The sequence below is a fragment of the Montipora foliosa genome, chromosome 4 (assembly GCF_036669935.1).
Source record: "Montipora foliosa isolate CH-2021 chromosome 4, ASM3666993v2, whole genome shotgun sequence".
NCBI lineage: Eukaryota > Metazoa > Cnidaria > Anthozoa > Scleractinia > Acroporidae > Montipora > Montipora foliosa.
In genome coordinates, this window is record NC_090872.1 from 5,150,170 (window position 1) to 5,173,361 (window position 23,192).

Here is a 23,192-nt window from a genome sequence, read left to right on the forward strand (position 1 = left end):
GGTTCAACCCTCCACAACTGCATGCAAAATCAAGTGCTCTAAACCCCTGCATCCTTAAAACTCACAAAACTTGGAAATAATGTTTATGTTGACACAAGTTGCAAGGATGACCAGAGCTTTTTTTAGTACATAGAAAATTACATTGTATATAAGTAGCTTTAACGCTTACAGCGCTTATCAGTGACGTGCGCCCCTCAACAACATTTTTTTCATATTTCGAAAGCAATATTTAGGTGGACGTCAATCAAATGTTTCCATGACAATAGTCCTGTTCTCTTGGCAGCAGATGAATTTGTCAAGGAAACATTTGATTGACATCCACCTAAATTTTACTTTTGAAATGTGAAAAAAATGTTGTCAAGGGGTGCGTGTGACTGATAACCGCTGTAATAAATTATTGGTTACTCCTAAATCAGAATGCACTAGATGGGGATACAACATGCCATAGGACAGACCACAACACCAGGGAACTGCCTGCACTACTCTTTGCGAATAGTGTGTGGTTCTTTTATGTCCCACAAGGTTATGAACATTGAAGGCATGTGAGACAGGGCCTATGGTTTATTTTCCTTATCCAAGAAGACTAGAGAGTGTAACCATTTCCAGATCTCATTATGAAGGTAGCACTTTCTCCTCGGTTATTTAAAGACCCCGAGTGAGGGTCTGGCTGGAGTTTTTGATCCCACGACCTCCCACACTAGTCGGTTTGTCGGTTATGGCTCTCTTTTGAAGCAGGCATCTAGGAAATACAGGGTGGGCAGGACATTTTTCTGCCCCTTGTCCTTCATAGCAAAAGTACAACTGCAAAAGTACTTATGTCCTTGTCCTATTAACAAGAGCTCCACACAAGCCTCAAGATGTCTTCAGAGTTAAATAAAGCAGAGTATCCCTTACTGAATGTAAGTGTCTGACCCTTCACGCGATTTGGGGGCTTATCCAAACTTCACACCACTGCTATTTTCATGGTGCTGACCATGAAAATGTTGAAAATTATTGGAATGTAAGTGAAATTTATCTTTCGTGAACACCATAAAAAAAGTCACGGTCACCATGAAATTTTTCTTGCCGTAATAAAGGTCAGTCACCGTGAAAAAAGGTCGTAATCTCTGATAAATACTTCATGCTGTGAAACAAAGTGAACCTCTTGCGTAAACATCAATCTGTTACCCTAAATATTATTACATCATTATGTCACGCCACCTTTAAAGAAATATTACTGCAAGCATTATCGAGAGTCTTTCAAAATCAGCTATCTATCAGCGAATCGCCAACTCGGGGTTAGGTTCATTTGCTTTTTTGGGAGAACAAAAGAAAATTGTTATAGTACGTGCTATGGTAGATGTCTTAGATAAATAGCCCCCTGAGAAGACAAGTGGTTACTAGTAAAATCCTAATCCTGGCATGAAGTTCCCATCTACTTCTTTTCACAGCAAGTTTAAGCGTGTACTCTGCGTGTCTGACAGCTTTCCACAACAAAAGTTAAGCCCTATCCGGTGGGGTTAGTATCTGGATGGGAGACCTCAAAATACATGACTTGCTGTCAGAAATATACATGTACGCTCAAAAATGTGAACTAAGCAAGGTATAGCTTTTGTTAGCCTTCTTTATGCAAAACAAATATTGATGCAAAAGCAAATAAATACAAATTTACTGATACACAGTTTTTAGGAAGAGCAGAAGGAAGTTTTTAGGTAGTTTCCACCAAGAATGAAAAAAATTGCCACCAGCAACAAAATTTGCGACACGAAAACAACATAAATGCTGTATCACGAATATAAAGTTACCATCCAAGAAAAACATTTTGTGAGATTTTTGCTACATCCAATTTTTCTGTCGTACTTTTGGCTGCACAAGTAAACTGCAAAATCGAAAGTGACATTGCTTTTCAACGGCTGCTTGTGATTAAGTTTCCTTGCATTTTACTAACAACTCACAAAACAAAAGATACATCTGTGACACTTGACATGATGGCAAGACACTGGGTTTTTGTTTTTGTTCGTTGTTTTTCTTTCAAGTGTTATAAAGTTCGACAAGAAATGCTCAAATTCAACACAAAGATCCCAACTCTCCAACTCTTGAGTTTGACCACTGTTTCTGCAAAATCAAAAATTCACTTTCCTAGACAAGGTTATTTATCACCAGGTAATTCCATCGTTTTGGAAATAGAAGTGGCTCTATTATTCATCAGCGTCACAAATTCTTGCCAATTTTGGGGCTCCCTTGTTGAAATTCAAGCATGCTTTCAATGGGCCTATTTATTTTCATGATTTATGCAAGCGCTGCGGGTCTATTGCCCTCAGAGACTTTCACTCTTAAAACTAGGTGACAGTATGGAGTGCACTTACCAGAAAATTTACCCGACAACCTTTCACATTGATGCAGAATGAGATAATTGTTATTTCCTTTAGCTGCTAAAAGCATGCAACTTCAGTTTGCCAGAACGGTTCTTCATTTTACAAGTTTTAAACGTTGCATACAAAGATATATTTGTAAAAGAATCTTCGTGGTAGTTGGATATTTATCAGAAAATCAAAAGATCAACAGGAATCAAAACATCACACGCTAAACGGTTTGGTGGGACTGGTAGAAAATTATGCTTTCCAGACATAAGAAACAGACATGTTTGGCACCACGGATTCTGGCAATGTTGGTGTAGCCAGAAATCATTCTCTGAGTTTTTATTTGCTTGCACAAAAGATTTAAAGGTGATTGGAATGAAACTCTCAAGTTCTATTTGAAAAGATCAGTTCATCAGTGTTATGGAACCATGTGAAACATCAATTTTTTCTGAACAGGATGCAGTCATTTTTGTGATGTACAAAGTTACCATGGCAACAGGAAGCCTTGTAAAAGCACCCTATATTTTGGCTTTAGTTGCTCATATCTGAAAAACGAACTTGGTGACCCCAGTTTTTTACTGACGAAACTCTCTGGAAAGTTAAAAATTATGCGGAACAGATTCAATGTTACCTTAAATTTCAATTATTTAAGGTGGCTCTGAATCCGCTCCACAGAATTTTTTAAACTTTGCAGAAAGTTTCATTTCGGCATGCTGATTACATTTCAGAAATTAAAAGTGAGGGTCACAGAGTTCATTTTTGAAATGTGACCAGCTAAAGCCAAAATAAAGGGTGTTTTCGCAGGACTTTCCTGTTGCCATGGTAAATTTTTACGTCACAAAAATGACTGAATCTTTTTCAGTAATAATAATATTGGTGTTTGATATAGTACCATAACATTGCTGTTAAGTGATAAAGTGTTGTAGTGTCAATCCTTCTAATAAGAATGCTTTTTTCAATTGTTGAAACTGGTGGACAACAAGAATTTCTTTACGGGACATTATTTTCCAGACGTGAATATTCAGGAGTAACAATTCTTCTTCTTGGCCTTGATTAGCTTTCACAGATTTCTCATACCCTGCCATCAGGCATTCTTTTTGTCCTGAGTCAGAAAATAAGAGGCTAGATTTCATGGTGACTGACGTCTGCACACTCTGATAAATTTCACGTTGTGAATAATAATTATTTTTTCACTCCCAATTTCGCAGCATGACTTTTACCCTTAATTTCATGGCGTGAAGGTTTTCACTGATCGTTCAGGGCACGATTAGTTTCATGCCAAAAGTGAAAGTTTTTTTATTGTAGAGTGATCGTGGCGTATTCATGCCGTGAAAATTGAAATTTGCACACCATGACCCTGAGGAAATCTTGAACCTTTGAGTTTGGACACAGGGAGCCCACACCACAGGTGGCCCACACCACAGGTGGCCAAAACACACAATTTGAATGCTCAGTCAACGTAACGATTTGTAGGGTTTATGTGGGAAACATGAATTGCAGAAAAAAATCGGTTAATCCTCTTTTACAACAAGGAAAATAAATAAAACACATTTACTTGTACTTCACCTTGTGTGTTTGTGTTGATTTGAGGTGTTCTGGGCTAGTTTTGAAATTTGCTCCTATCCTTCATTAAAAGAAGACGAGGCTGGAAACTCAGAACCTCTGAAGCCAGTGATCACTCCGCGACCGAGGACGATTAATTTAATCCCAAAAACTCGACTCGATTCGGCTTTTTGGCCACTCTCAAGTGAAGAACGATAACAAACAATATAGCATAAAGGTCCAGAGTCCGAAAACAATCTCCTCATGCTTAGAGAACAAGCCAGTTTTTCACGAAGAACTCGCCACTGTTCAATGGACCCAATGTTCTCAACGCAATCAACACATTGCATTCTTAGCACTTGAAAGCTTTTATCTGCTAGGAAAAGACTGGTTTTAAACAAATTTTTTCTGTTGCTTTCAGCTGAGGACAACTTGTTAAGTTCGGTTCGTTTCAGCTCCAATAACACGGCAGAACAGCAGGGAGCAAGTAATTTTTCTGTGGGAAATTTGAAATCAACTTACTAATAGTTGCATGTTTACGTATTTGAGCAACAGGATTGGCTATTCCAGACAAAGGGTTTAGATGTCAAAAGCCCATGGCGACGTGGGAAAGATCCAGATTGGTGAAGTTTGATCTTGGATCCCTAACCCTCAGGGAGATGAGTAAAATTGTCACCAGGCCAACAGTCATGCCCTGTCTGAGTTCAGAACGCCTTTCAAGATGGAGAAAGTGGCAGGGTTCTTCGAGAAAAATGGCTTTTTCTCTAAGCATGTGGAGATTGTTTTCGGACTGTGGGCCTTTATGCTACATCGTTTGTTAATAATCGATATTCATGTGAGAGTGGACAAAGAGCCGATCAAGTCAATTTTTGGGATTAAATCGTCCACGGCCGCGGAGTGATCACTGGCTTCAGAGGTTCAGAGGTTCCGAGTTTCACACAAGGTGAAGTAAAAATAAGTTTATTTTATTTATTATGCTTGTTGTAAACTAGGATTAGCCACTTTTTTATCTGCAATTCATGTTTCCCAGATAAACTCTATAAATGGTTATGTTGACTGAGCATTTGAATTATGTTTGGGTTGCCTGTGCCTGCACAATCTGTTTCTGTAACGGTTTGTAATTTGATAATAAATGTATTGGATTCACCATTTGCTCCCTCTGTAGTGATATATCGATAAATATTTGCACGGACCAACGCTAAAATAAGAAACGTAAATTACCTTACCTGTAGTGCACGGTTGTTCTTTCACCTCAGAAGTGGTATTTTAAGCAATTCTGAAGATTTCGAGTTCGCTGTTTACTGTGCCTCTCAATAGAAGGACAAGGGTGGAAGTTAATTTTTGGACGGCTCCAGTCCCTGGGCGATTTTTCCCATGAAATCCTATTGCTCCACTTTCAAACTTCGCAGGAGAATGGCCGAAAGATCCACTCTTCTTCTCGATCGAAAATCCACCCAAATGGCCTGGAGCTAGCTCTCGAAGAAAATCAAAATCCCACACCTTCCAAGTGGTCAAAATACGTAACAAAATTCATGTGTAACCTCTGGTATCCTTCCCATTCATTGAACTGAATGAAGAAAGTTGTTATTATTATAGAATTAAGTGCAAGAGTTCGTAATGTTATTGCTGCCTCTTCTTACACAATTTGTTTATGCAACAAAATTAATAGAGGTGCACTGATACCTATTTGAATTATACCCACCATAAACTACTCTCTCTATCCTGCCTACCACAGAGCTAAAAGGTTTTTTAATTTCTAGTTCATGCACAAAAAAAATTTCAGCACAAATTAAAGTTGATTACAGGTGAACTGTAGCAACAAAATTTTAAAGGGGGATACCTTGATTCATAGACAGTCAGCCAACTGTTATAAAAATTTAATATTATTGGTTAACTGTTGTTTACTTATTGGCAAGTTTTTTTGTTCAAACTATCCTGTCTGCTAATTTTAATTTAAGACAGTCTACAAATATGTGCCAGGCTCAAACCGGTCTACTGATTGCCTCTTTCTGATTGGACGCTGTTTGAGGCTGGCACGCATGAATCTTCTTTCGCATTTCGACCACTCGGAAGGTACGGGATTTTGATTTTCTTTGAGCGATAGCTCTGGGCCATTTGGATGAGTTTTCGATTGAGAAGTACAAGAAGAAGTGTGAATCTTTTCGACCATTCTCCTAAGAAGTTTGAAAGCAGAGCGATGAGGTTTTGCTGGGGAAGAATCGGCCCTGTGTTGGACCCGTTCAAAAATTATTTTCCACCCCTGTCCTTCTGTTGAGAGGCACAGTAAACAGCGAGCGCAAAATCTTCAAAATCGCTCAAAATACAACTTCTGAGGTGAAAGAACGACAGGACAACGTTTATTTAGCATTGGTTCGTGTATATAGTTATCGAAATGTTGCTACAGGAGAAGCGGTGAATATAAAATTACAAAAAGTTACACAAACAGATTGTGCGGGCTCCTGGTGGTTTGGATTCCAGTTCGAGTTTGAGTTAGACTTAGAGTTGCTAAAAATGAACCTGATATTTTTTCCTTTTTTTCACATGTTTGGTTTTCCGTTTGCTAAATGAAATGTTTGCTTTTGGAGCAAAAGTGCACAAATTTGCTTTTTTGCAAATTGACTTTTAACTTTACAGTGTTGTGCAGTTACAGTTTAAAAGCACTAGAGAAGTACCTTGTGGACATTTCCTGGAGGGATCTTTTACTATAGCGTTCAAAAGGACAACCTCCATTTGATTTTAGAAGGACTTATTTGACTAATGTGCACTATTACATGTAGTTGAGAAGCTGCCCCAAACTGCCTGCAGATTGCAAAAACCGGTATTAAGACACATTCACACCACAGAGCACTTTCACCTCTTCAATGGGACATATTATCTGCATAACAGATTGCATAAAAAATTGATATACTAGACTCCTATTCAGAAATAGCTTATTTTATTAAGAGAAATGGTCAAAAGTATTAGTTTGTTCTCTTCAAAGTTGCTGTTTTGCTGGTACTGATTGTTTAAATTGCAAAATAAATGGAAAGAAAGTAGCTTGTTCTTTTTTTTTCTGTCAATCGTAGTTATTTAATACGGAATGTAACTTTTGGAGATAATTAAAAGTATTTTATATTTCACTCATGGTCACGTGGATTTCTGAAATAGGCTATTTACAATGAACAAGCAATAACGAATGGTAAGACAAAAAGGAAAGGAAAGGAAAGGAACTTTATTTTGGTTTCAAGTCGTTCTAGCGCTGGAGCCCTAATTGAGGACACTGTAAACTGAAATTAACAAAAACCACAAATCAACACATTGTCCAAAAGTAATCATGTTAGCCGTAGCAGCTGACGGAAGGCCTTTCCCACTTAAGGTGCTGTTACACTGTGAAATGTTTTGTGCAACTTGTCTTGCAATGTTTTGGCAACATTGTGGCAAGATGAGTTACACAAAACATTTCACAGAGTAACATACCCTACAAAAGCCAAAATCATTGTGAGACAAGTTGCACGAAAAGTAGAACTTAATTCTACTTTCGGCAACAGCTCTTGCAATTTGTCTCTCAACTATTTTCGCTGTTGCAGGGTATATGTTACACTGTGAAATGTTTTGTGCAACTTGTCCCACCACAATGTCACCACAACATTGCAAGACAAGGTGCAGGAAAGATTTCACAGTGTAACAGCGTCTTTAGTTTCCATGGCCATGGCCATTGCCGCGGCTGGGGTACTATTCTTTTATTTGCCCTCCACCCACCCCAACAACGAATTTCTTTCTTGCATCACAAAAATGTGGCGGATTTTGCAGCCACGTGGACAGGAATTGAGCAAATGGCCCACTTTCAATATATTAAAATTCAGTCCTGAACAAAAGGATCTGGGAAATAAATACAAGGATTTGTATAAATTTATTCCCCAGAGACTCGATACAATGCATTTTGTTTAGGACTATTTTTTTATTTATTTATTTATTTACAGACTTTGCCAGTCAAGCTGGCAGAGCGCCACAACAGCTTGCGCCAATTACTGTGGCCCCTTTTTTTACCCTCCCAACCATGATACTCAACAGAAGACAGACCACAACACCGGGAACTACGTGCCCTAAACTTTAATATATTGAAAGTGAGCTATTGGAATGAAGAGCTAAACTCAAAGTCCAACTCAAACTCAAACTCAAACTCGAATCCAAACTTGAACATACGTTACTCCCTGACCGTGAAAAAAAATCACGGTTTTTGATGAAATCCATAAGCCCCCTTTTTTGCATGAAGGATCATAAATATAGCATTCTTACAGTCACATCACACACACATACAAAATAATTATCACTTTCACTGCAGATGACCACAAAGATTTAAACATCTAACAGGTTGGTTTAAATAATGACTACCAGATTTAAGAATTTTATGATTTTTTTCTTCAACTTCATCACACTGCATGTCCACGTCATTACCCTTCATAAATGGAACAGCGTCATCACGTGGTTCGCCAAAACTATTGTGATCAAAACCATTATGGCAATGTGCTTCATCTGATGCATTTACGCCTTGATTCGTGTCATTTGAAACAAAGAAATCATCACCTATGGCATTTGAATTTACATTTTCAACAGGATCACCATGATGAACCACACCTGCCACATAAAACAACAAATTTTACTGATTTATAGCGTAATGTGCAAGAGCTCATAATGTCATTGCTGCCTCTTCTTACACAATCAGTTTATGGAACAATATTAATAGTGGCAGAAGGAAAAATATTAATTCAACTAGAATTTAGAGAAAAACCTATAAACCCTGCTGTTATTGGTACTTTCTTGCAGGTGTTTTTGTTGTACAACACTAAGAATTGAAGCCATCATCACAAACGTTGGTGTGAGGCCACCATTTTGGAGTCGCAGTAAGGAAAGACTGAGACGAGTTTAACATACAAGATGGTGGCAAAGGATCAAAGAATCATCCCTGCACAAGTTTTGTTGCAAGAAGATACTCGCCTATAAGACGCACCTTATGACCGGACAACTATGGTATATCACTGAAGGACAAACATGCTTACCATTTCTGGGCTTTTTCACTTTCTCTGTGTATTCGTCATCATCAAGCAGCCTTTTACATTTTCTCTGGTTTGAAACTAAAAAGAAATTGGGACAATAGACACGCTAATTGACAGTCTATGAACGCTAGCATCATAAGTGTCTATTTCTTTCTGTTATTTTCAATTATTGGCAAATTGTGACAACCTTTAAATTAAGCAATGGCTGGTGCAGACAATGCAACTGTCAAAAGAACAGAACTCATTTCTAAATGCCGCAGCAAGAATGAGTTTTACTTAGCAAATTTCACAAGCCGCCAACAATAGCTCTAGAAAATCGTTATTTCACACACAGATCAGATCATCACATTAATGAATTAATTAGCTACTCATCTAATTCGTATATAAGAAGGTATGATCTTAGCTGAATAAAGTTCTGTCTGACCAGCGCTTAGGCGTGAAACTCAGAGTAACAGAGAATCAATGCGTCCTCTTTAATCCTTCAACTTATATTTATATATATATATATATATCCATCATACTCTTTCATTTTTAGCCACCTGTGAAAGTTCTTTGAAGAAATTTAATGCTGTTCACCACTGAAAGTTGAGTGGTACTTTGCAGAAATAGATGTAAAGCACAAAAACATGTAAAACATGTTTGTAACATGACCATCAATAACAACAATAACATTATTATTATTATCATCATCGTCACCATCTTCATCATTATTATTAGTATTGTGTGGTTCCAGAAAATATCCATACCCGAGGGGGTGGGGTCGTCAGAGGCCCAGGAAATTCCAGAGGGGAAGGGGGTTGGACAATAAAATCACTTTCCAAGGGGTTAATTTCGAGCTCAGTACAAAAATTGCTAATTACCAATCTGGTAAATCACTTTTGAAGAAATAAATTATAAACTTAACCCATTGACATCCAAACCGGCCGTAACCGGCCGCGCGCAATGACCCCTGAAATACCCAAACCGGCCGTAACCGGCCATACAAAATGGCGTCTTGACCAGAGGTGATCTTAGGCCTCTACCCAGTCTCCCTTAGTAAATCTAAATTTTTTGTTGTTATGGAGATTTAGTAGGATAATTGACCAATCATTTGTCGTCTTGTGAGCATATTTTGACAGCTGATAGGAGACCCCACAAGGGCTGGCTTTTTGCCCTTTCGATCGCGCGATCAAATTACGCCAAAACAACAGCCGATGCTTTTTTTTTCGGATTCGGAGGATCCAGGGATCTAAGGGATCTTTTATGGTTTTCCTGTAAGAGGAGGGGATACTAGAGACAAAAATTTTGATTTAGATGGCTTTAAAAGTGACGAAGAAGACGGTGAAAACCAAGCGACCGATGATAAACATGAAGCTCGCTGGAATGATCACGTCGATAATATTCAAATTCCAGATTTCGTGGCAGCTACTGCTCTTTATTTCGTTTTAGATAATCGTAATGAATTAAATATTTTTCTTAGTTTTCATGGGAGATGATCTATGGGAATTAATGGTAAACGAAACTAGTAGGTATGCCTGTCAAAAACTCTTAAAATCCCCGAGCGCACTGCCTTTTTTCATGCAGTAAGCCGCGCAGAATTAAAGGCCTTCGTAGCAATTAACGTCATAATGGACATTGATTAGCTCCCGATTTTAGCTTTATATTGATCAACCGATGGATTTTTTGCAAATAACAAGTTTTTTTTCCCTAAAATAAATTGGTAATCGAAGGAATTTTCGCCTTCGGCATACCTCGGAAGATCGGTATTTTCAACAAATAAATCAATCCGACCGTGCGTTTATATTCCGCAAATTCGAGAAAACCTCCAGTGATTTCCTCTGTTGTTTTTCTTGTGTTGTGTAAGTTATCTTTCAGTGAAAGTTTTCGAAAGAGCACTTTTGTACACAATTTGACCTTGTTTGTTCTCTCATGAAACACGATAGTCAATTAACTAAATTAATCTTGCGGTTTTGTGCACGTGTATTTCGACAAGCAGAAATGCTCCTCGTGAAATTTTGTTTCGGCAGCGGCGTTTGGGCATAATTTTTGCACTTATACCTGCAAGAAAACAAAGCGATTGGGATAAATTTCAAACAATTTTTATCCATTGAGTGGTTAGACTTAACTGTAAATTGCACAAGGCATATTTTGAGTTATAATATATATTTTTCAAGCGCTTTGTTTAGTTAGCGATCAAAAACGTTCTTGATTGCTTAACGCACGCTGCTTCGAAAATTCTACCTTCACATTTTCAGTTGAGCCTTAGCACATGTTTTGAATCACTTTTTAGCAATATTTTTACATCATCTGGAAGTTCACTGTTTCTTCTTCCGTTGAACTTAATTCTAAAACTCAATGTCTTGTGTACATTTACTGCTTATGTGGTTTATTTTTAGCGCTCATCTATCACCGTAATTAACATGCGTCACGCCGGATAATCAATTAACTGTCACACGTGGCAACCTGGATGACAATGGGTTAATTATATCATTTATGATTATTTTGTCACCTAAATCAGGTTTTCTTTCTTCCCAAAGAATTATGTATGCGAATCCAAAGGAATTAGGGCCCCTGTTCGGCCACAAAAACTCAACTTGTTGCATACGTAATATTGACCGCCATTACTTGTTACCAGTCTCCATAGAGACATGACCACGAAACAGGTGTGGTTACTAGGCACGTTTCTTCAATCTCTGTGTCGTGTTAGTCAATCGAAAAACAGTACAAGAGTAAAAGTCTCACTTCCTTCCAATTTCAGATTCTGGAGTTTTTATTCTCTTTTTCGTTTCCCCTTAATTTTGTGGTTGAAAGTTTGACGTATTCAACCTGAAATGGAATTAATTCCATCAACATTACAGATGTTGATACCGCTACCCACTGTTTGGAAAAAAAATGTAAGCTTGCGCAATTTATCGCTTTCATTTTAAGGGATAGGCAATATTGTGTCATCGAGATTACTTTGTAGGTAGTTAACAGTGTTCTAATTCTAAAATTAAATGAAAACCATTGCGTAACCGCAATCAGCATCATTCTTTATTTTGATAATCTTTTTTGTGTCTTAATTTGTGGAAATTCTGGTGGGGAGGTCATCAGTTCCTAACAAATATGGAAAATCCAGGGAGGTAGGGTGGGTCCTAAGTGAAATTCCCTCTGTGGTGGGTATGGATATTTTCTGGAACCACACATCATTATTCTTATTATCATCATCATCATCATCAATATTTTATTACTATTGTTATTGCACTGAATACTCGTTTGGAGACGAAATTTCACCTGTAGCCCAACCGTGACTTCTCAAAAATTGAACACACTGGTTATATCCAAGTGAAGATGCAAGATCGCAGGGTGTCTGATGGTACATATTAAATGTGCTAAAAAATAAGAACAAACTACTGTCAAAAATATTATAGAGTAGTTTCTTTAACGTCCTCCAATAATTCTATGTGCATGTGTCTCCCTTATTGTTTAATTGATAATTAAGGCTGTTCACAAGTTTAAGGGGAAAGGCAAAACTGACAGAAGATCCAGGCAGCACACTTCTTGGGAAGAAACTTGCAAAGCCTCAATGGGGGTTTGAAGGAGCGTTCACATACGAAATTGCAGATAATAAACTCACTTCATTAATATTGTTTTTACTTTTGTTTGCATACCTTAAAGGAGTTCCAAATGCCTGCAATAATATCAAACATTGTGGATTGCCTCCTCTTGCAGCTTTGTGTACTGGTGTTTCTCCTAGACTATCCTGTTAAAAAACAGGTTAACTTAATTTAATCTATGGTAATCAAATTAAAAAAAGAAAGTTCAGAAGAATTAGAGTTATAGGTGATAAATGAATGGTAGACTGCAAGCAGTCCCTCTTTATTTCTTTCATCGATGTTGAGTGAGCGAGTGGAAATTGTGGTGAGTGGAAAATGAGGGACTGCATCATTTTCTCTCTGTGACGTGTTCAGAAAAGTCCGCCCAAAAAGCTGTGAACCCATTTAAAATGAACATCTTAAATTAAAAACTCTGCCCCTTTTTGTCACGTTGACCAAAAGTTTGAAGAAAGGACTTTCAAGTTTATTATGATAACTAAAATCAAGGAGTAAAACCTCGAAAAAGCCTGTGCAACGGGAAAGAAAACCTAAGACTCAAAATGAGCCATTGGACTTTTGCCAAATTTGCACGGTAGCCTCGCAGCTCCTACAAGGTCTCACCTGATTGGAGACCACCCTTGAGGTTTAACAAAAGAACAAATAACAGACACAATGGCCCTTTTGTTTTAGGCCTAGGGTAACAAACAATGGCCCTTTTGTTTTAGGCCTAGGGTCCTTTGTTTCTGTTATTTGTTCTTTTGTTAAACCTCAAGGGTGGTCTCCAATCAGGTGAGACCTTGTAAGAGCTGCGAGGTGACCCAATTTGCAAGGTAAATTTTAGACTCAATGTCGGTATTATAAACAAGTCTTCCGATCTACCTTCTGAGAACTTATTTCATTGTTCAAAAAAAGCTGGCAAGATTCACGCATGTTCCTCTTGCCGACAGATTTTAAAAAAAATACTTAATGTGCCTTTAAGCCAAGACTCGCATCTGTTGTCCTGTGTTTGCGCGAAATGTGCAGTAAAAATCTGAAATGCCTCGTTCCACATTAAATGGGACATTTTCATTGAGTGATTAATTTCATACAAACCAGCAGGCCTCAACAATCTCCAATATTCGCTTAAAGGTGAGGAAATTACAGACAAGAAAATTGCTCCCGGATATAAGAGTGGCTTTTAATAAATGACTTGCTACAATGTACAATGTACAATGTACAATGTACAAGGGTTCAGAAGCACAGGTAAGACCTCAGTGACGGTGCTGCTGCCATATCACTGGAAGATATCGAAATGTAGACAAACAAAACGTCCACTTGTATTCATGGATAAGAGTCAACCAAATTCAGCTATTACATTAAATTAAGCTATTAATGTGGACACCAGTTCAGCTTTTACGAGAAGTGTCAAGAATTTGAAGGCGACATGTTCCGCTTTCTCACATTTTTAATGCCACTTCCAAAAGATCATAGAGAATGTCGCTATAAACGACTGGAACAGGAAGGCAGCAGTGAATATATAATTTTTAGGTATCCTGAACGTAAGCATTATATAAAGCAAGCATTACGACCATCACATCTTTTCCTGTCAGCAAAGATTCGATCGCTTTCTTCTGCTCTTCCTTAACCCAATGACTCCTGGGGGTTCCCCATTGACAAGTAAAATTGTCTGGGGTTAGACAGAGTAAAATACTAAGTATGGCCGGTTTAGGGGTGAATGGATTAAATACAATTGAATTCCTTTCAGTGATAAGCATTGTTCTATAGAACCGAATAACCCATCCGATGCTGTCGCTATTGCTGTCTGCTGTTTTCTGCTGTCAACAGGTTGTCAACTACTTATGCTAACCAAATTTGCTGACACCGTGCATTGCCTGATTAGCCAATCAGAATTTTTTGTTGTCTGTGCAACAGGAAATATGCGATTGCTTTTTTTACTTCGTTTAAGTACAACATACACAAGGTACACACCAGCTTTTGGTAAGTCATCTGTGGCACCTTTGCATCTGTTGTATTATTATTTATTTATAACTAAGGCAGACCACTTGACTTCGGGGGTGGGGAGGGGGAAGCTGGGTTAATTACTTAATTCTGGGGCGGTTGTTCAAAAGAATGATTAACCCTAATCCCAGATTAAAAATTTATAACCAAAAAGTTTATTGCTCTACTCCAAAATACTGTTCAACACTGATATTCGGTAAAACTTTACATTAAAAGAAGTCAATCTTGAAAAACAAAAATAAGCATAGAAACTTTCATCAAAAAGGTTGAAAACATGAAACAAAAGTTAAGCTAATCCTGGATTATGTCAATCGGCTTTCGAACAAGCGGGCCCTGGGCTCTTGAAAAAATGACTCAGGCTACTAACTTTTGATGCTGGGAGCCCAAAGCGCTCCCGGAGAATTTTCTTAGGCAGCAGCCTTTCCTCTTCTTCCAAATAAAAAACTCCCTTACACAGTGTAAACAGTACTCACCACTTTTTCTGCAAAGGCACCATTTTGAAGTAACCAATGTAGGACATCACTTTGACCTGAAAATGCTGCCAGATGTGCTGGAGACTGTTCAAATCTTCCTTCACATACATCGATATTTAAGCCACACTCAATAAGGCACCTTAAACAATCAACCTAAAAATAAAACAATAATAAAAAGGGTAATTAGCATAACAATAATATTTATTAATGTCAAGCAAAAGTTATCCTTTGTATAAACCACAACTACACTGAATTCATTATTATAAGTAATTAAGATTTGTTTCCTTCTAGCATTATTGAGAATGTTGTTAGAAATTTTCTTAACAATTACTTTTCCCCTGATTCCTCTCAGAGTGCTGCTCAGATGACTTTACCAATCTTATCAATGGGCCCAATTCAAGGATGAAACAAACCAAAAAATGACTGATCCAGCATAAGAACTACCATTTCACAAAAACTATATATTTTTAAACTAAATGTTATCGCAACAAATCAACAAAATGATGTATCAGTGGAATGTTTTGGAAAGCAGTAACACGTTGAAAACAACTGGCATTTAAACTAGCAACCTGGTAACAAAAATCTCTAATGAATCCTTAAAAACTAAAGTAAGCTCTTATAAACACTTATCAACACAAACTTAGGTTTTAATGATTTTTCCCTACTAAAGATCCTACTCGGATAAAACTCTTTGAAACTTATATTGTAGCTGGCTTTTAAAAGCTAGTGCAAACACCTTATTATAAATAAAGAGGGTCTTGGCAAAATAGAGATGGTCATAAAGATCTCAAAGGACAATATTATTGTTATTAGTGTAATCCCAGTGCTACCAATAATTATCATTCACGACTGCTGTTTTTAGCGTCTCATGGCCTACTTTTTCCACAACTATTTCACAGTGATGGAAAACCTTTGTGATGTGTAAAATAAACAACTTGGACAAAAAACCTTGCAGGAAACTGTTTTCTTTTTGTGTTGCTTAGCAAATTTTGATAAACACTATCATAACAGCACGATTACCTCTCTTCAATAAAAAAAAGGTTTGATAATGGGTAATGAACTTAGGGTTATTAATTAATAATATTATCAATGTCTGACCTGTTGTACGCTGTAACTTAGCAAGGCGCTATTGAATCATTAACACATTCAAAATAGCAAAGAGTACAGCGACGTAACTTTGTTACGTATGCAAGATGCCAAGCACCAAACAAAACCATGGCCTTAAAAATAACACAAGCCTTCATCTTGCCAACAAAAAGCTACTGATGTGTTTAAAAAATGACGCTTAAATATGAGCAATGCTCGAACTCAACCAGAATCGAAACCAAACGATCACGGAAGGATATCAAACATCACGAATTCAACATTTTTCAATCCATCTTCCACTCTCCTACTTAAAATACGTTAATGAAAGACAGACCCTTAAGTTCAATATCGTATTTTCCGTCATCTTTCAAGAGTCACCCAGATGGAAAATACTAAAAACTCGCAACCTTTGCGTTTTGGCGAGATTTCACCAATTTCACCTTGTGATCACGCGACCAAACGATAAACAATCGATCTCTACAATAGAGTTTTGCAAATAAACTCTGGCAAATAGCAACCTTTGACAAAACTCGTCCTTTCAATGCCCTCTCTTCGCTTGGAAGAAAGGCTAATATTAAATGGTAAACAAGACAAAAACTTCGTTTCTTGGTGCCAATTGTGGAACGACCTTTCGTGCTATTTTGCAACCAACTTTGGCGGTTTCTAGCCAGAAGTTAAAACATAATTTACCCGTCCAAAATAAGCTGCCCAGTGTGCCGGTGTCCACATTAAGAAATGATCTTTCTCATTTATGCAGCGGAAAACTTCAAGCCTGTCTCCTTGTATAGTCAAGTAAGTTAAGCTAAGCAGGTCACCGTCTCTACAAGCTCTATGAACAGGAGGCAGTGGATGCTCTGACCAAGCGAATCGCAAAATACAATCATTCAGCTGCTGCTTCGTTTGAAAACCACACTCAGCTCCCATTTTTCAAGGTGCAACACAACAGAACGTTTTTTCTGTTGTTGTTCAAAAGTCACAAAGTGACGGCAGTAATTTTACACACAAACAATGAAAATCCCGCCGAAAGATTGCCATGCGGTGTTTCTCAAGTCAATTCTTATTGCAGCCAATCAAATCGATATAAATGCCACAACTTCTTATTGAAGGACCAATCAGAAAAGCGGAGAGAAATAAGTTCGTTTGAAATACTTTTTCCAGCGGGTTCTCTACCTTCATCCGGGAATCCTTTGCTATTAGCGTTACTTCCTGTCATAAATTTTGCATTACTGCTCTTCGCGCAGTCAAGTTTGCGAGGGAGAATTCAAACATTTTACTGCAAAGCTTAAAAGGGTAGTTCACGAAAATGACAAGCACCGAAAACAGTATCGGTATCACGGATTCAACTAACATTTCCACCAAGTAAGTTGTTGGATTTTACGCGCGTTTGGCGAAGCAGACAAATTCGTAATCGAAATGCTTCGTCGAGACAATTTTGACCTTCAGCTTTTATGTCTCCGTTGGTCCTAGAACATTTCATCGTACCTACTCTAACGTTGCTTAACGTGGAATCCTGTGTTGTCCAAAGACATCTTTGTTACTTAAGAAACTTAACATTCCTCTTTTTTTGGTCCCAAAGGTTGTTCCTGCGCAATCGAAATTGACATCAGGTCTAGGAGAAGCGAAGTTCTACGTGTAAATTCAATTTGGTCTTTGTTTTGGGTGACTGATTGAGCTTGCGAAGAATGAGACTCGTTCCAAAGAGCTTTTGTCCTTTCGAAATAATGAATAAATGTACAAGCCAACAGGTCGTTTCAAAGTAATATTTGTCAATGTCGTGAGATTGTAAGCGTTAGTTATTTATGTATATGAAATCAACCTTTATACGCGCTTTTATTCTCAATCGCTTCTTTCAATAGGTCGTTTTGAATTGTTGTTTCGCCTTCTCAGACATAACATTTCGCTTCACTTCACACCCCGCAATTGATTTGGCTTATCGCTTTTCACTTCTGTTTTATATTTTACCTTCACGCTGTATTGGCGAAGAAGTTTTATTCTGCGTGAATTTCTAATTATTACCGGATCCACCAAAGCATTAATTATGTAAAGCCATAACCCATATAATCTGACTTTTGTTTTGTACCGTGTTTCCAATGCGCCACGACGAGTATAGTCAGAATTTGTTGCACCTGTTGGCCGTCATATGCAGTTCCTATTTGTAATCGCAAACTAAGCTCCATATTAGCATTTCAATGTAATTAGTATTTTAAAATTCTCTGATTTCCACAGAACATTTAGCATCAAAAGCTTATATATTTATACATCGCTATCTGTAATGATTTTGACGTCGAGAGCCAGTTTTCAATCCATCTTAACATGTTCAACTGTAGTACCTTTATCGTTGACCAGCGTGTGGCCTTCTTATTTCATGCAGTAATTGAAAAACAAGAAATAAATCTTATTTCCTTCAACGATCCATGCACTTTTGTGTAACATTCAGAAACCCGCTAACAAATGGAGCTATATGCCGCATGCCTCAACTGATCTTTGTTGTTAACAACCAATAACTCTTTGGTGAGTGAGTCTTCATCGCTCTAAAAAGAATCTTGAAAATATGTAAATTATGACCAGTTAATTCTGTTTTAGTTGTAACAAGATGCTTATATCATCATTTCATTAAATCATTTAGATTAAATCATCTCGTTTGATCTTTCCCATCATCAATTTGTGAACTTCACAAGGGCTTGACAAGTCTAACCTCTTTAGCTTTGGTTGATGTGTGAAAAACTATGCTGAAGACGTTTTGCTAACGTCATACAACTATATTGAGTAACTAGTGAGTTAAGTAGCATTTAAACACTTCCTCTTGAAGTCTGTTTTTTAAAGGAAGCCTTGAAGTATTACCTCAATACCAGTGTGATGTTTGCATGATCAATATCAACGTCAAAGAAGTCTAAGTGTCAAAGTCCATTAACTACATAAAATAAATAAATAAACCTATTTTGATCTTTCATAGAAAAGTGTCATCTTATTAAATGGGGTGCTGTAGTTTTTTATAAGAGAGCGGTTTTGAATTTCAGAGCTTTTCAGGTTGTAAAAAATAACAGGTCTTGGACTTTAAAGTTTATTTGTTAAAACAGTATTTTGTTGTATTCATGATGTGTCAACTTCAAATTCTTTATTTATTTGACCGGGAACATGTGTTCAGAACAAACTTATTTTTTGTCATATTGCTATTGTTACTTCCATTTGGTGGTTTGTCAGCTACACACACTGGTTACCACTGGCAAGTTACTAAAAATAAACTGGGAAGAATATGAAAATTCACACATACTAACTTTTCAAATACTTGACTGCACTGTTGAACTGTACAAAGATTTCACTTGTTTGTCATCAAAAATGCCTTATTTGAAGCTTTCCAGTTTTCAGAAATAACTATCACAATGTAAGTGTGTAATAATACAATATTGCTCAGTGATCTTAAAGGCTAAATTATTAAAATTGCCTTTTAAGTGTTCTTAAGAATGTGGTGAAATCTTGGGATTAAACAGGCAGTAAGATATCCTAAAGATCTGGATCTTTCTTTTAAGTATGTTGTCTTCCAGGTTCGTTTCTAAGCAGTCTAAACTAACTATCCTTTTATTTATTTATTTCATTTTCATCACAGTTACTCAATGTTTTAATTTGAGATTATTTTATTAATCCAGAACTATGAAAGTGAAAAGTCTCTAAATGAAAGACTTGAAGGAAATGCACATTTAAGCACTTACTAATCTTATTTCCTTTTCGGAAACATTTTTGGTCCTGCTAACGGGCTCTCCGTTGGGTTACTGAGAGGTTTGGAAGTGCTCTTCTCCCACATATGGCATCTCTCTTCAATAGTCCTCTAGTGTCCGTATTAAGACTGAAGCATCGTTTTTCTAGGCAATAAGTTTTCTTTTCCAATGCTTTGGTATTGATAACATTTATCTGGGAGCCTAAAGTGTCTAGATCTCTTTTCCGCTTAAGTATTCTCTGCACTCTAATTCTCTAAACTCTCTCCTTCAAAGTCACACTGTGTTGGAGGCTCCTAAAAAGTTGAAAACTGGTTGTGATTTGATCTGTGACGGTGCAAGGAAGAGAAATCGCTTTGATACTGGGTTGACCTTAATAACTGCTTTGCATTGTAATAGTTCTTTGAAACCGTGATGCAAAGGTAATTTGTTACGTCAACCCGATATCGAACCCATTCCCCTTCATTGCTCAGGCATGGATCAAACTATGACCACTTTTTTTTTTTTCAAAGTGAATTTGAAAATGAATTTTCAATGAAAAGGTTCTAAAAACAACACAACATATTTGGAACTATTTCAAAGAATAACTAAAGTAGAAAAATTTGTTGAGGTGATAAGTACCGGTACTGTAATGTTTCTGTATACAAATTTGTTGCAGGGTGCTGGCACCTCCTGGAGGAAAAACTTCAATCAGTTTGTTTGACAATGATAGCAACCCTGTACCACCATCAAAACAAAGAGAAGTCAATCAATGCCAGGTTGCACGAAACAAATCTAATGTTTTTGCGTCTGATGCGTCTGTGCATGAAGGGGCTCCAGCTCATCACAAGGAAAGCCAACAGAGAAGGCAACAATCAAGCGTTTTCGGTGAACCCAGTAGTCCAGTGCCAAAACCAGCCTTTGAGCCTGAACCAAGAAAACCCCACGTAGTTAATCCTCACCAGGAAGCACGACAAAAGTCATCAGTTTTTGAGGAACCAAACGCACCAGCAAAACCACCTCCACCTCGCCAAGGAAGTGATATAATTGGTGGCCAGGGTCCATGCGCAGAAGAAAAAGCTCACACGTCTGTCAAAGTGCGTGCACCCCCTGGTGGAAAGTCTAACATCTCGTTTGGATAGAATGTTTGTAAATTATAAGACAAAAACCGGTTTTTATCTTTTTTCTTAACAACACTGACATTTGATTTGAATTGGGTAGGTTAGCCGTACATTATACTGATGAAATTGTTGCAAAAATTAACACTCGAGGTGACAGTGCAATGATGATGGCCTGCAGAAGATTTTATAGAATGCTTCACTGGGAACTGTTTAGAACAGGGTTTCAGTGGGAGAAAGGTGCTAACATGTGAGGGAAAACTTGCATATGGAGGTGCTAAATTATTTTTCTTTTATCTAAACAAAATCATTCAACGTTTAAAATTACATTCTCGTGGTACCATTAGCAGACAATTTCGTTGCAGATTATATTTTGAGGAATACATTTAATGTGAAGAGTTGGAATTCCAATTTAATTTGCGCTACTAATGAATTTTAATATGATTATGTCACATCAATGTTTTGAGGCTGCACCTGTAAATTTTATAAGAAACCAAGCTTGTTTTAGAATTTCACCTTAACGAATCTGCCCCAGGTTGGTCAATTTCCTTTCTGTCACAGAGCTACAAATAATTGGCTTTCATAATGACAGTTACTTTCTACACTAACAAAAGTTACCTTTCATTCTGGCCGCACACACTTTAAGTACCAGAGTAGCAGTGTTCGAATAATTCTCATAGCCATAAAGCAAAAAAATTCCTGACCAAAAAAGCATGCTTATACAATTTCTTGTCATTTTTTTTGGCCTTGTTGTATTTGTAAAGAAACAATAACCAGACTAATTTATTTGTAAATGTTGCTGTGGTTGTGCTTTCACTAAGTGGGCCAAAGAAACTGTTGTTAAGAAAAAGCAAAATCTTCACAGCCTTGTTTTTTTTTTTGTGATGAACAATTTAGGTTGAACCTCAGTGTTATGATTACTGCAATTTTCATAATTCTGCGGAATCTCACCTTCACGCGCCAAGCACCAAAATGCGTTTTGGTTTCCATCAATCAGATTAATTTTGCAAACATAGCTAGGAAGATCAACTCTGCCTTTGGAACCAAAGATGCTGACTGGTGAGTTAGGTCACGCTTCAATATTATTGTTGATCTCAGCATCCGTGGTTTTGGGTCAACCCCCGGCATTGGTGCTTGAAGATGAGTTGCCACAGAATTATGAAAATGGCAGTGCTAATAAGTTGTGTGTATATTAATCAGGACTTGTATGTGGTATTAAGGGAACTAACATAAAAAAAAGCTTAAACTTTTCCAGTTTTGCCTTTGCCAAGCTATATATGTAGTGTTATTCAATAATCATTAAGGTATAATATTGCAGTAATTCTGTGTAATCAGTACATGCAGGGGTTCTGAATATTCCAAAACTGAAAGTCTTGACTTAAGAAAAATAACTTTCCTTGTTCAATGATGCAAAAAAAAGTTTCCCTGTAGAAATAAAGTGGAATAGCAGCTATTGTTGAATAGATTGATATTAGCTCTGAACAAACCCAATATTTCCATCTTATCTTAGGAGGCACAGTTTGTTAAGGCGTGGGTTACGTATGTCCTATACATACTCGTATAATAAAATCATTGTAATACAGGTCTTAAAGAAACAGAGTAATACCGTGTGAATATTAATTTCTCTGTTTGGAATATAACATAATGTCCCCATTAAACATTTCTACCCCAAAGCAGCAGATGTTTAAAGTGGTACTACGACCAAAAAAAAATTTTGTTTTTCCTTTGGATTTCAAAACTATGTTAACTAAACACTAACTCACCTAAGTTTTAAGTTCTGATTTTAAAAAGACACCTGTTTATTTTAGCTGGAATTTTCTTATTTATTGGTCCGCCATTACTAACTTTAAAATCTTCAGAGAGCTGGGTCGAGGAGAAAAAAAAAAAAAAAATGACGTCAAACACTCTCTAGTTTAAGAATGCAATGCGTGGGTGTACGCGGTCTAATTAATATGCAGCACGGAAGTTTCGGGCTTTCAGACTTTTCAACCCGTGTTTTGCATATATAACAAATTGTGTTTACACACTGAAATTTTAAGCTAGTGAGTAAATGACGTCATTTTCTCTAGATCCAACCCTCTGAGGTCCAATCGGCCAGTTTTGAACGTGAGTAATGGCGGACCACGAAATCCAAAACTTACACTCAAAATAAACAGCCTTTGGATAAAACTCAAAGCTCAAAATTTTGCCAGTTAGGTGTTAAGCCAACACGCTTTCAAAATCTGAAGGAAAAAAGGAAATGATTTTTTGATCATAGTACCACTTTAATAGTATAGTAAAAGAAAGTAATACATGAATTTGGCCTATGGAGTAAATGTGTTTTTTTTTTCTTTTTTAGTGTAATTTATAGCTGTGAAATA

The 23,192-nt window shown here is 37.2% G+C and overlaps 2 protein-coding genes across 2 annotated transcripts; one reads left to right on the top strand and one right to left on the bottom strand.

Annotated features, from left to right (window-relative positions):
• Positions 1 to 2,856: 2,856 nt before the first annotated feature.
• LOC137999592 (espin-like) lies at positions 2,857 to 17,052 on the bottom strand. The gene is made up of 7 exons (XM_068845410.1): positions 16,716 to 17,052; positions 14,940 to 15,092; positions 12,544 to 12,635; positions 12,167 to 12,264; positions 8,918 to 8,992; positions 8,316 to 8,495; positions 2,857 to 3,441 (listed from the first exon to the last, which is right to left on the bottom strand). The coding sequence occupies exons 1-7, from the start codon at positions 16,947 to 16,949 to the stop codon at positions 3,245 to 3,247; spliced, it is 1,029 nt and encodes a 342-aa protein (XP_068701511.1). The 5' UTR covers positions 16,950 to 17,052; the 3' UTR covers positions 2,857 to 3,244.
• Positions 17,053 to 17,184: 132 nt separating this feature from the next.
• On the top strand, positions 17,185 to 22,293 carry LOC137999595 (uncharacterized). Its single transcript, XM_068845412.1, has 2 exons — positions 17,185 to 17,384; positions 20,394 to 22,293. The coding sequence occupies exons 1-2, from the start codon at positions 17,329 to 17,331 to the stop codon at positions 20,854 to 20,856; spliced, it is 519 nt and encodes a 172-aa protein (XP_068701513.1). The 5' UTR covers positions 17,185 to 17,328; the 3' UTR covers positions 20,857 to 22,293.
• The last annotated feature ends 899 nt before the right edge of the window (positions 22,294 to 23,192 follow it).

Excerpts from the sequence above, each read along its gene's own strand:
- LOC137999592 (XM_068845410.1), bottom strand. The coding sequence starts at position 16,949 with ATGGGAGCTGAGTGTGGTTTTCAAACGAAGCAGCAGCTGAATGATTGT. Across the intron at positions 12,265-12,543 it reads GCATTTGGAACTCCTTTAAG|CACATTTAATATGTACCATC; the intron begins GTATGCAAACAA and ends CTTATTTTTTAG. Across the intron at positions 3,442-8,315 it reads CGCTGTTCCATTTATGAAGG|GACAAAAAGAATGCCTGATG; the intron begins GTAATGACGTGG and ends TTTCTGACTCAG.
- LOC137999595 (XM_068845412.1), top strand. The coding sequence starts at position 17,329 with ATGACAAGCACCGAAAACAGTATCGGTATCACGGATTCAACTAACATT. Across the intron at positions 17,385-20,393 it reads TCAACTAACATTTCCACCAA|GGTGCTGGCACCTCCTGGAG; the intron begins GTAAGTTGTTGG and ends AATTTGTTGCAG.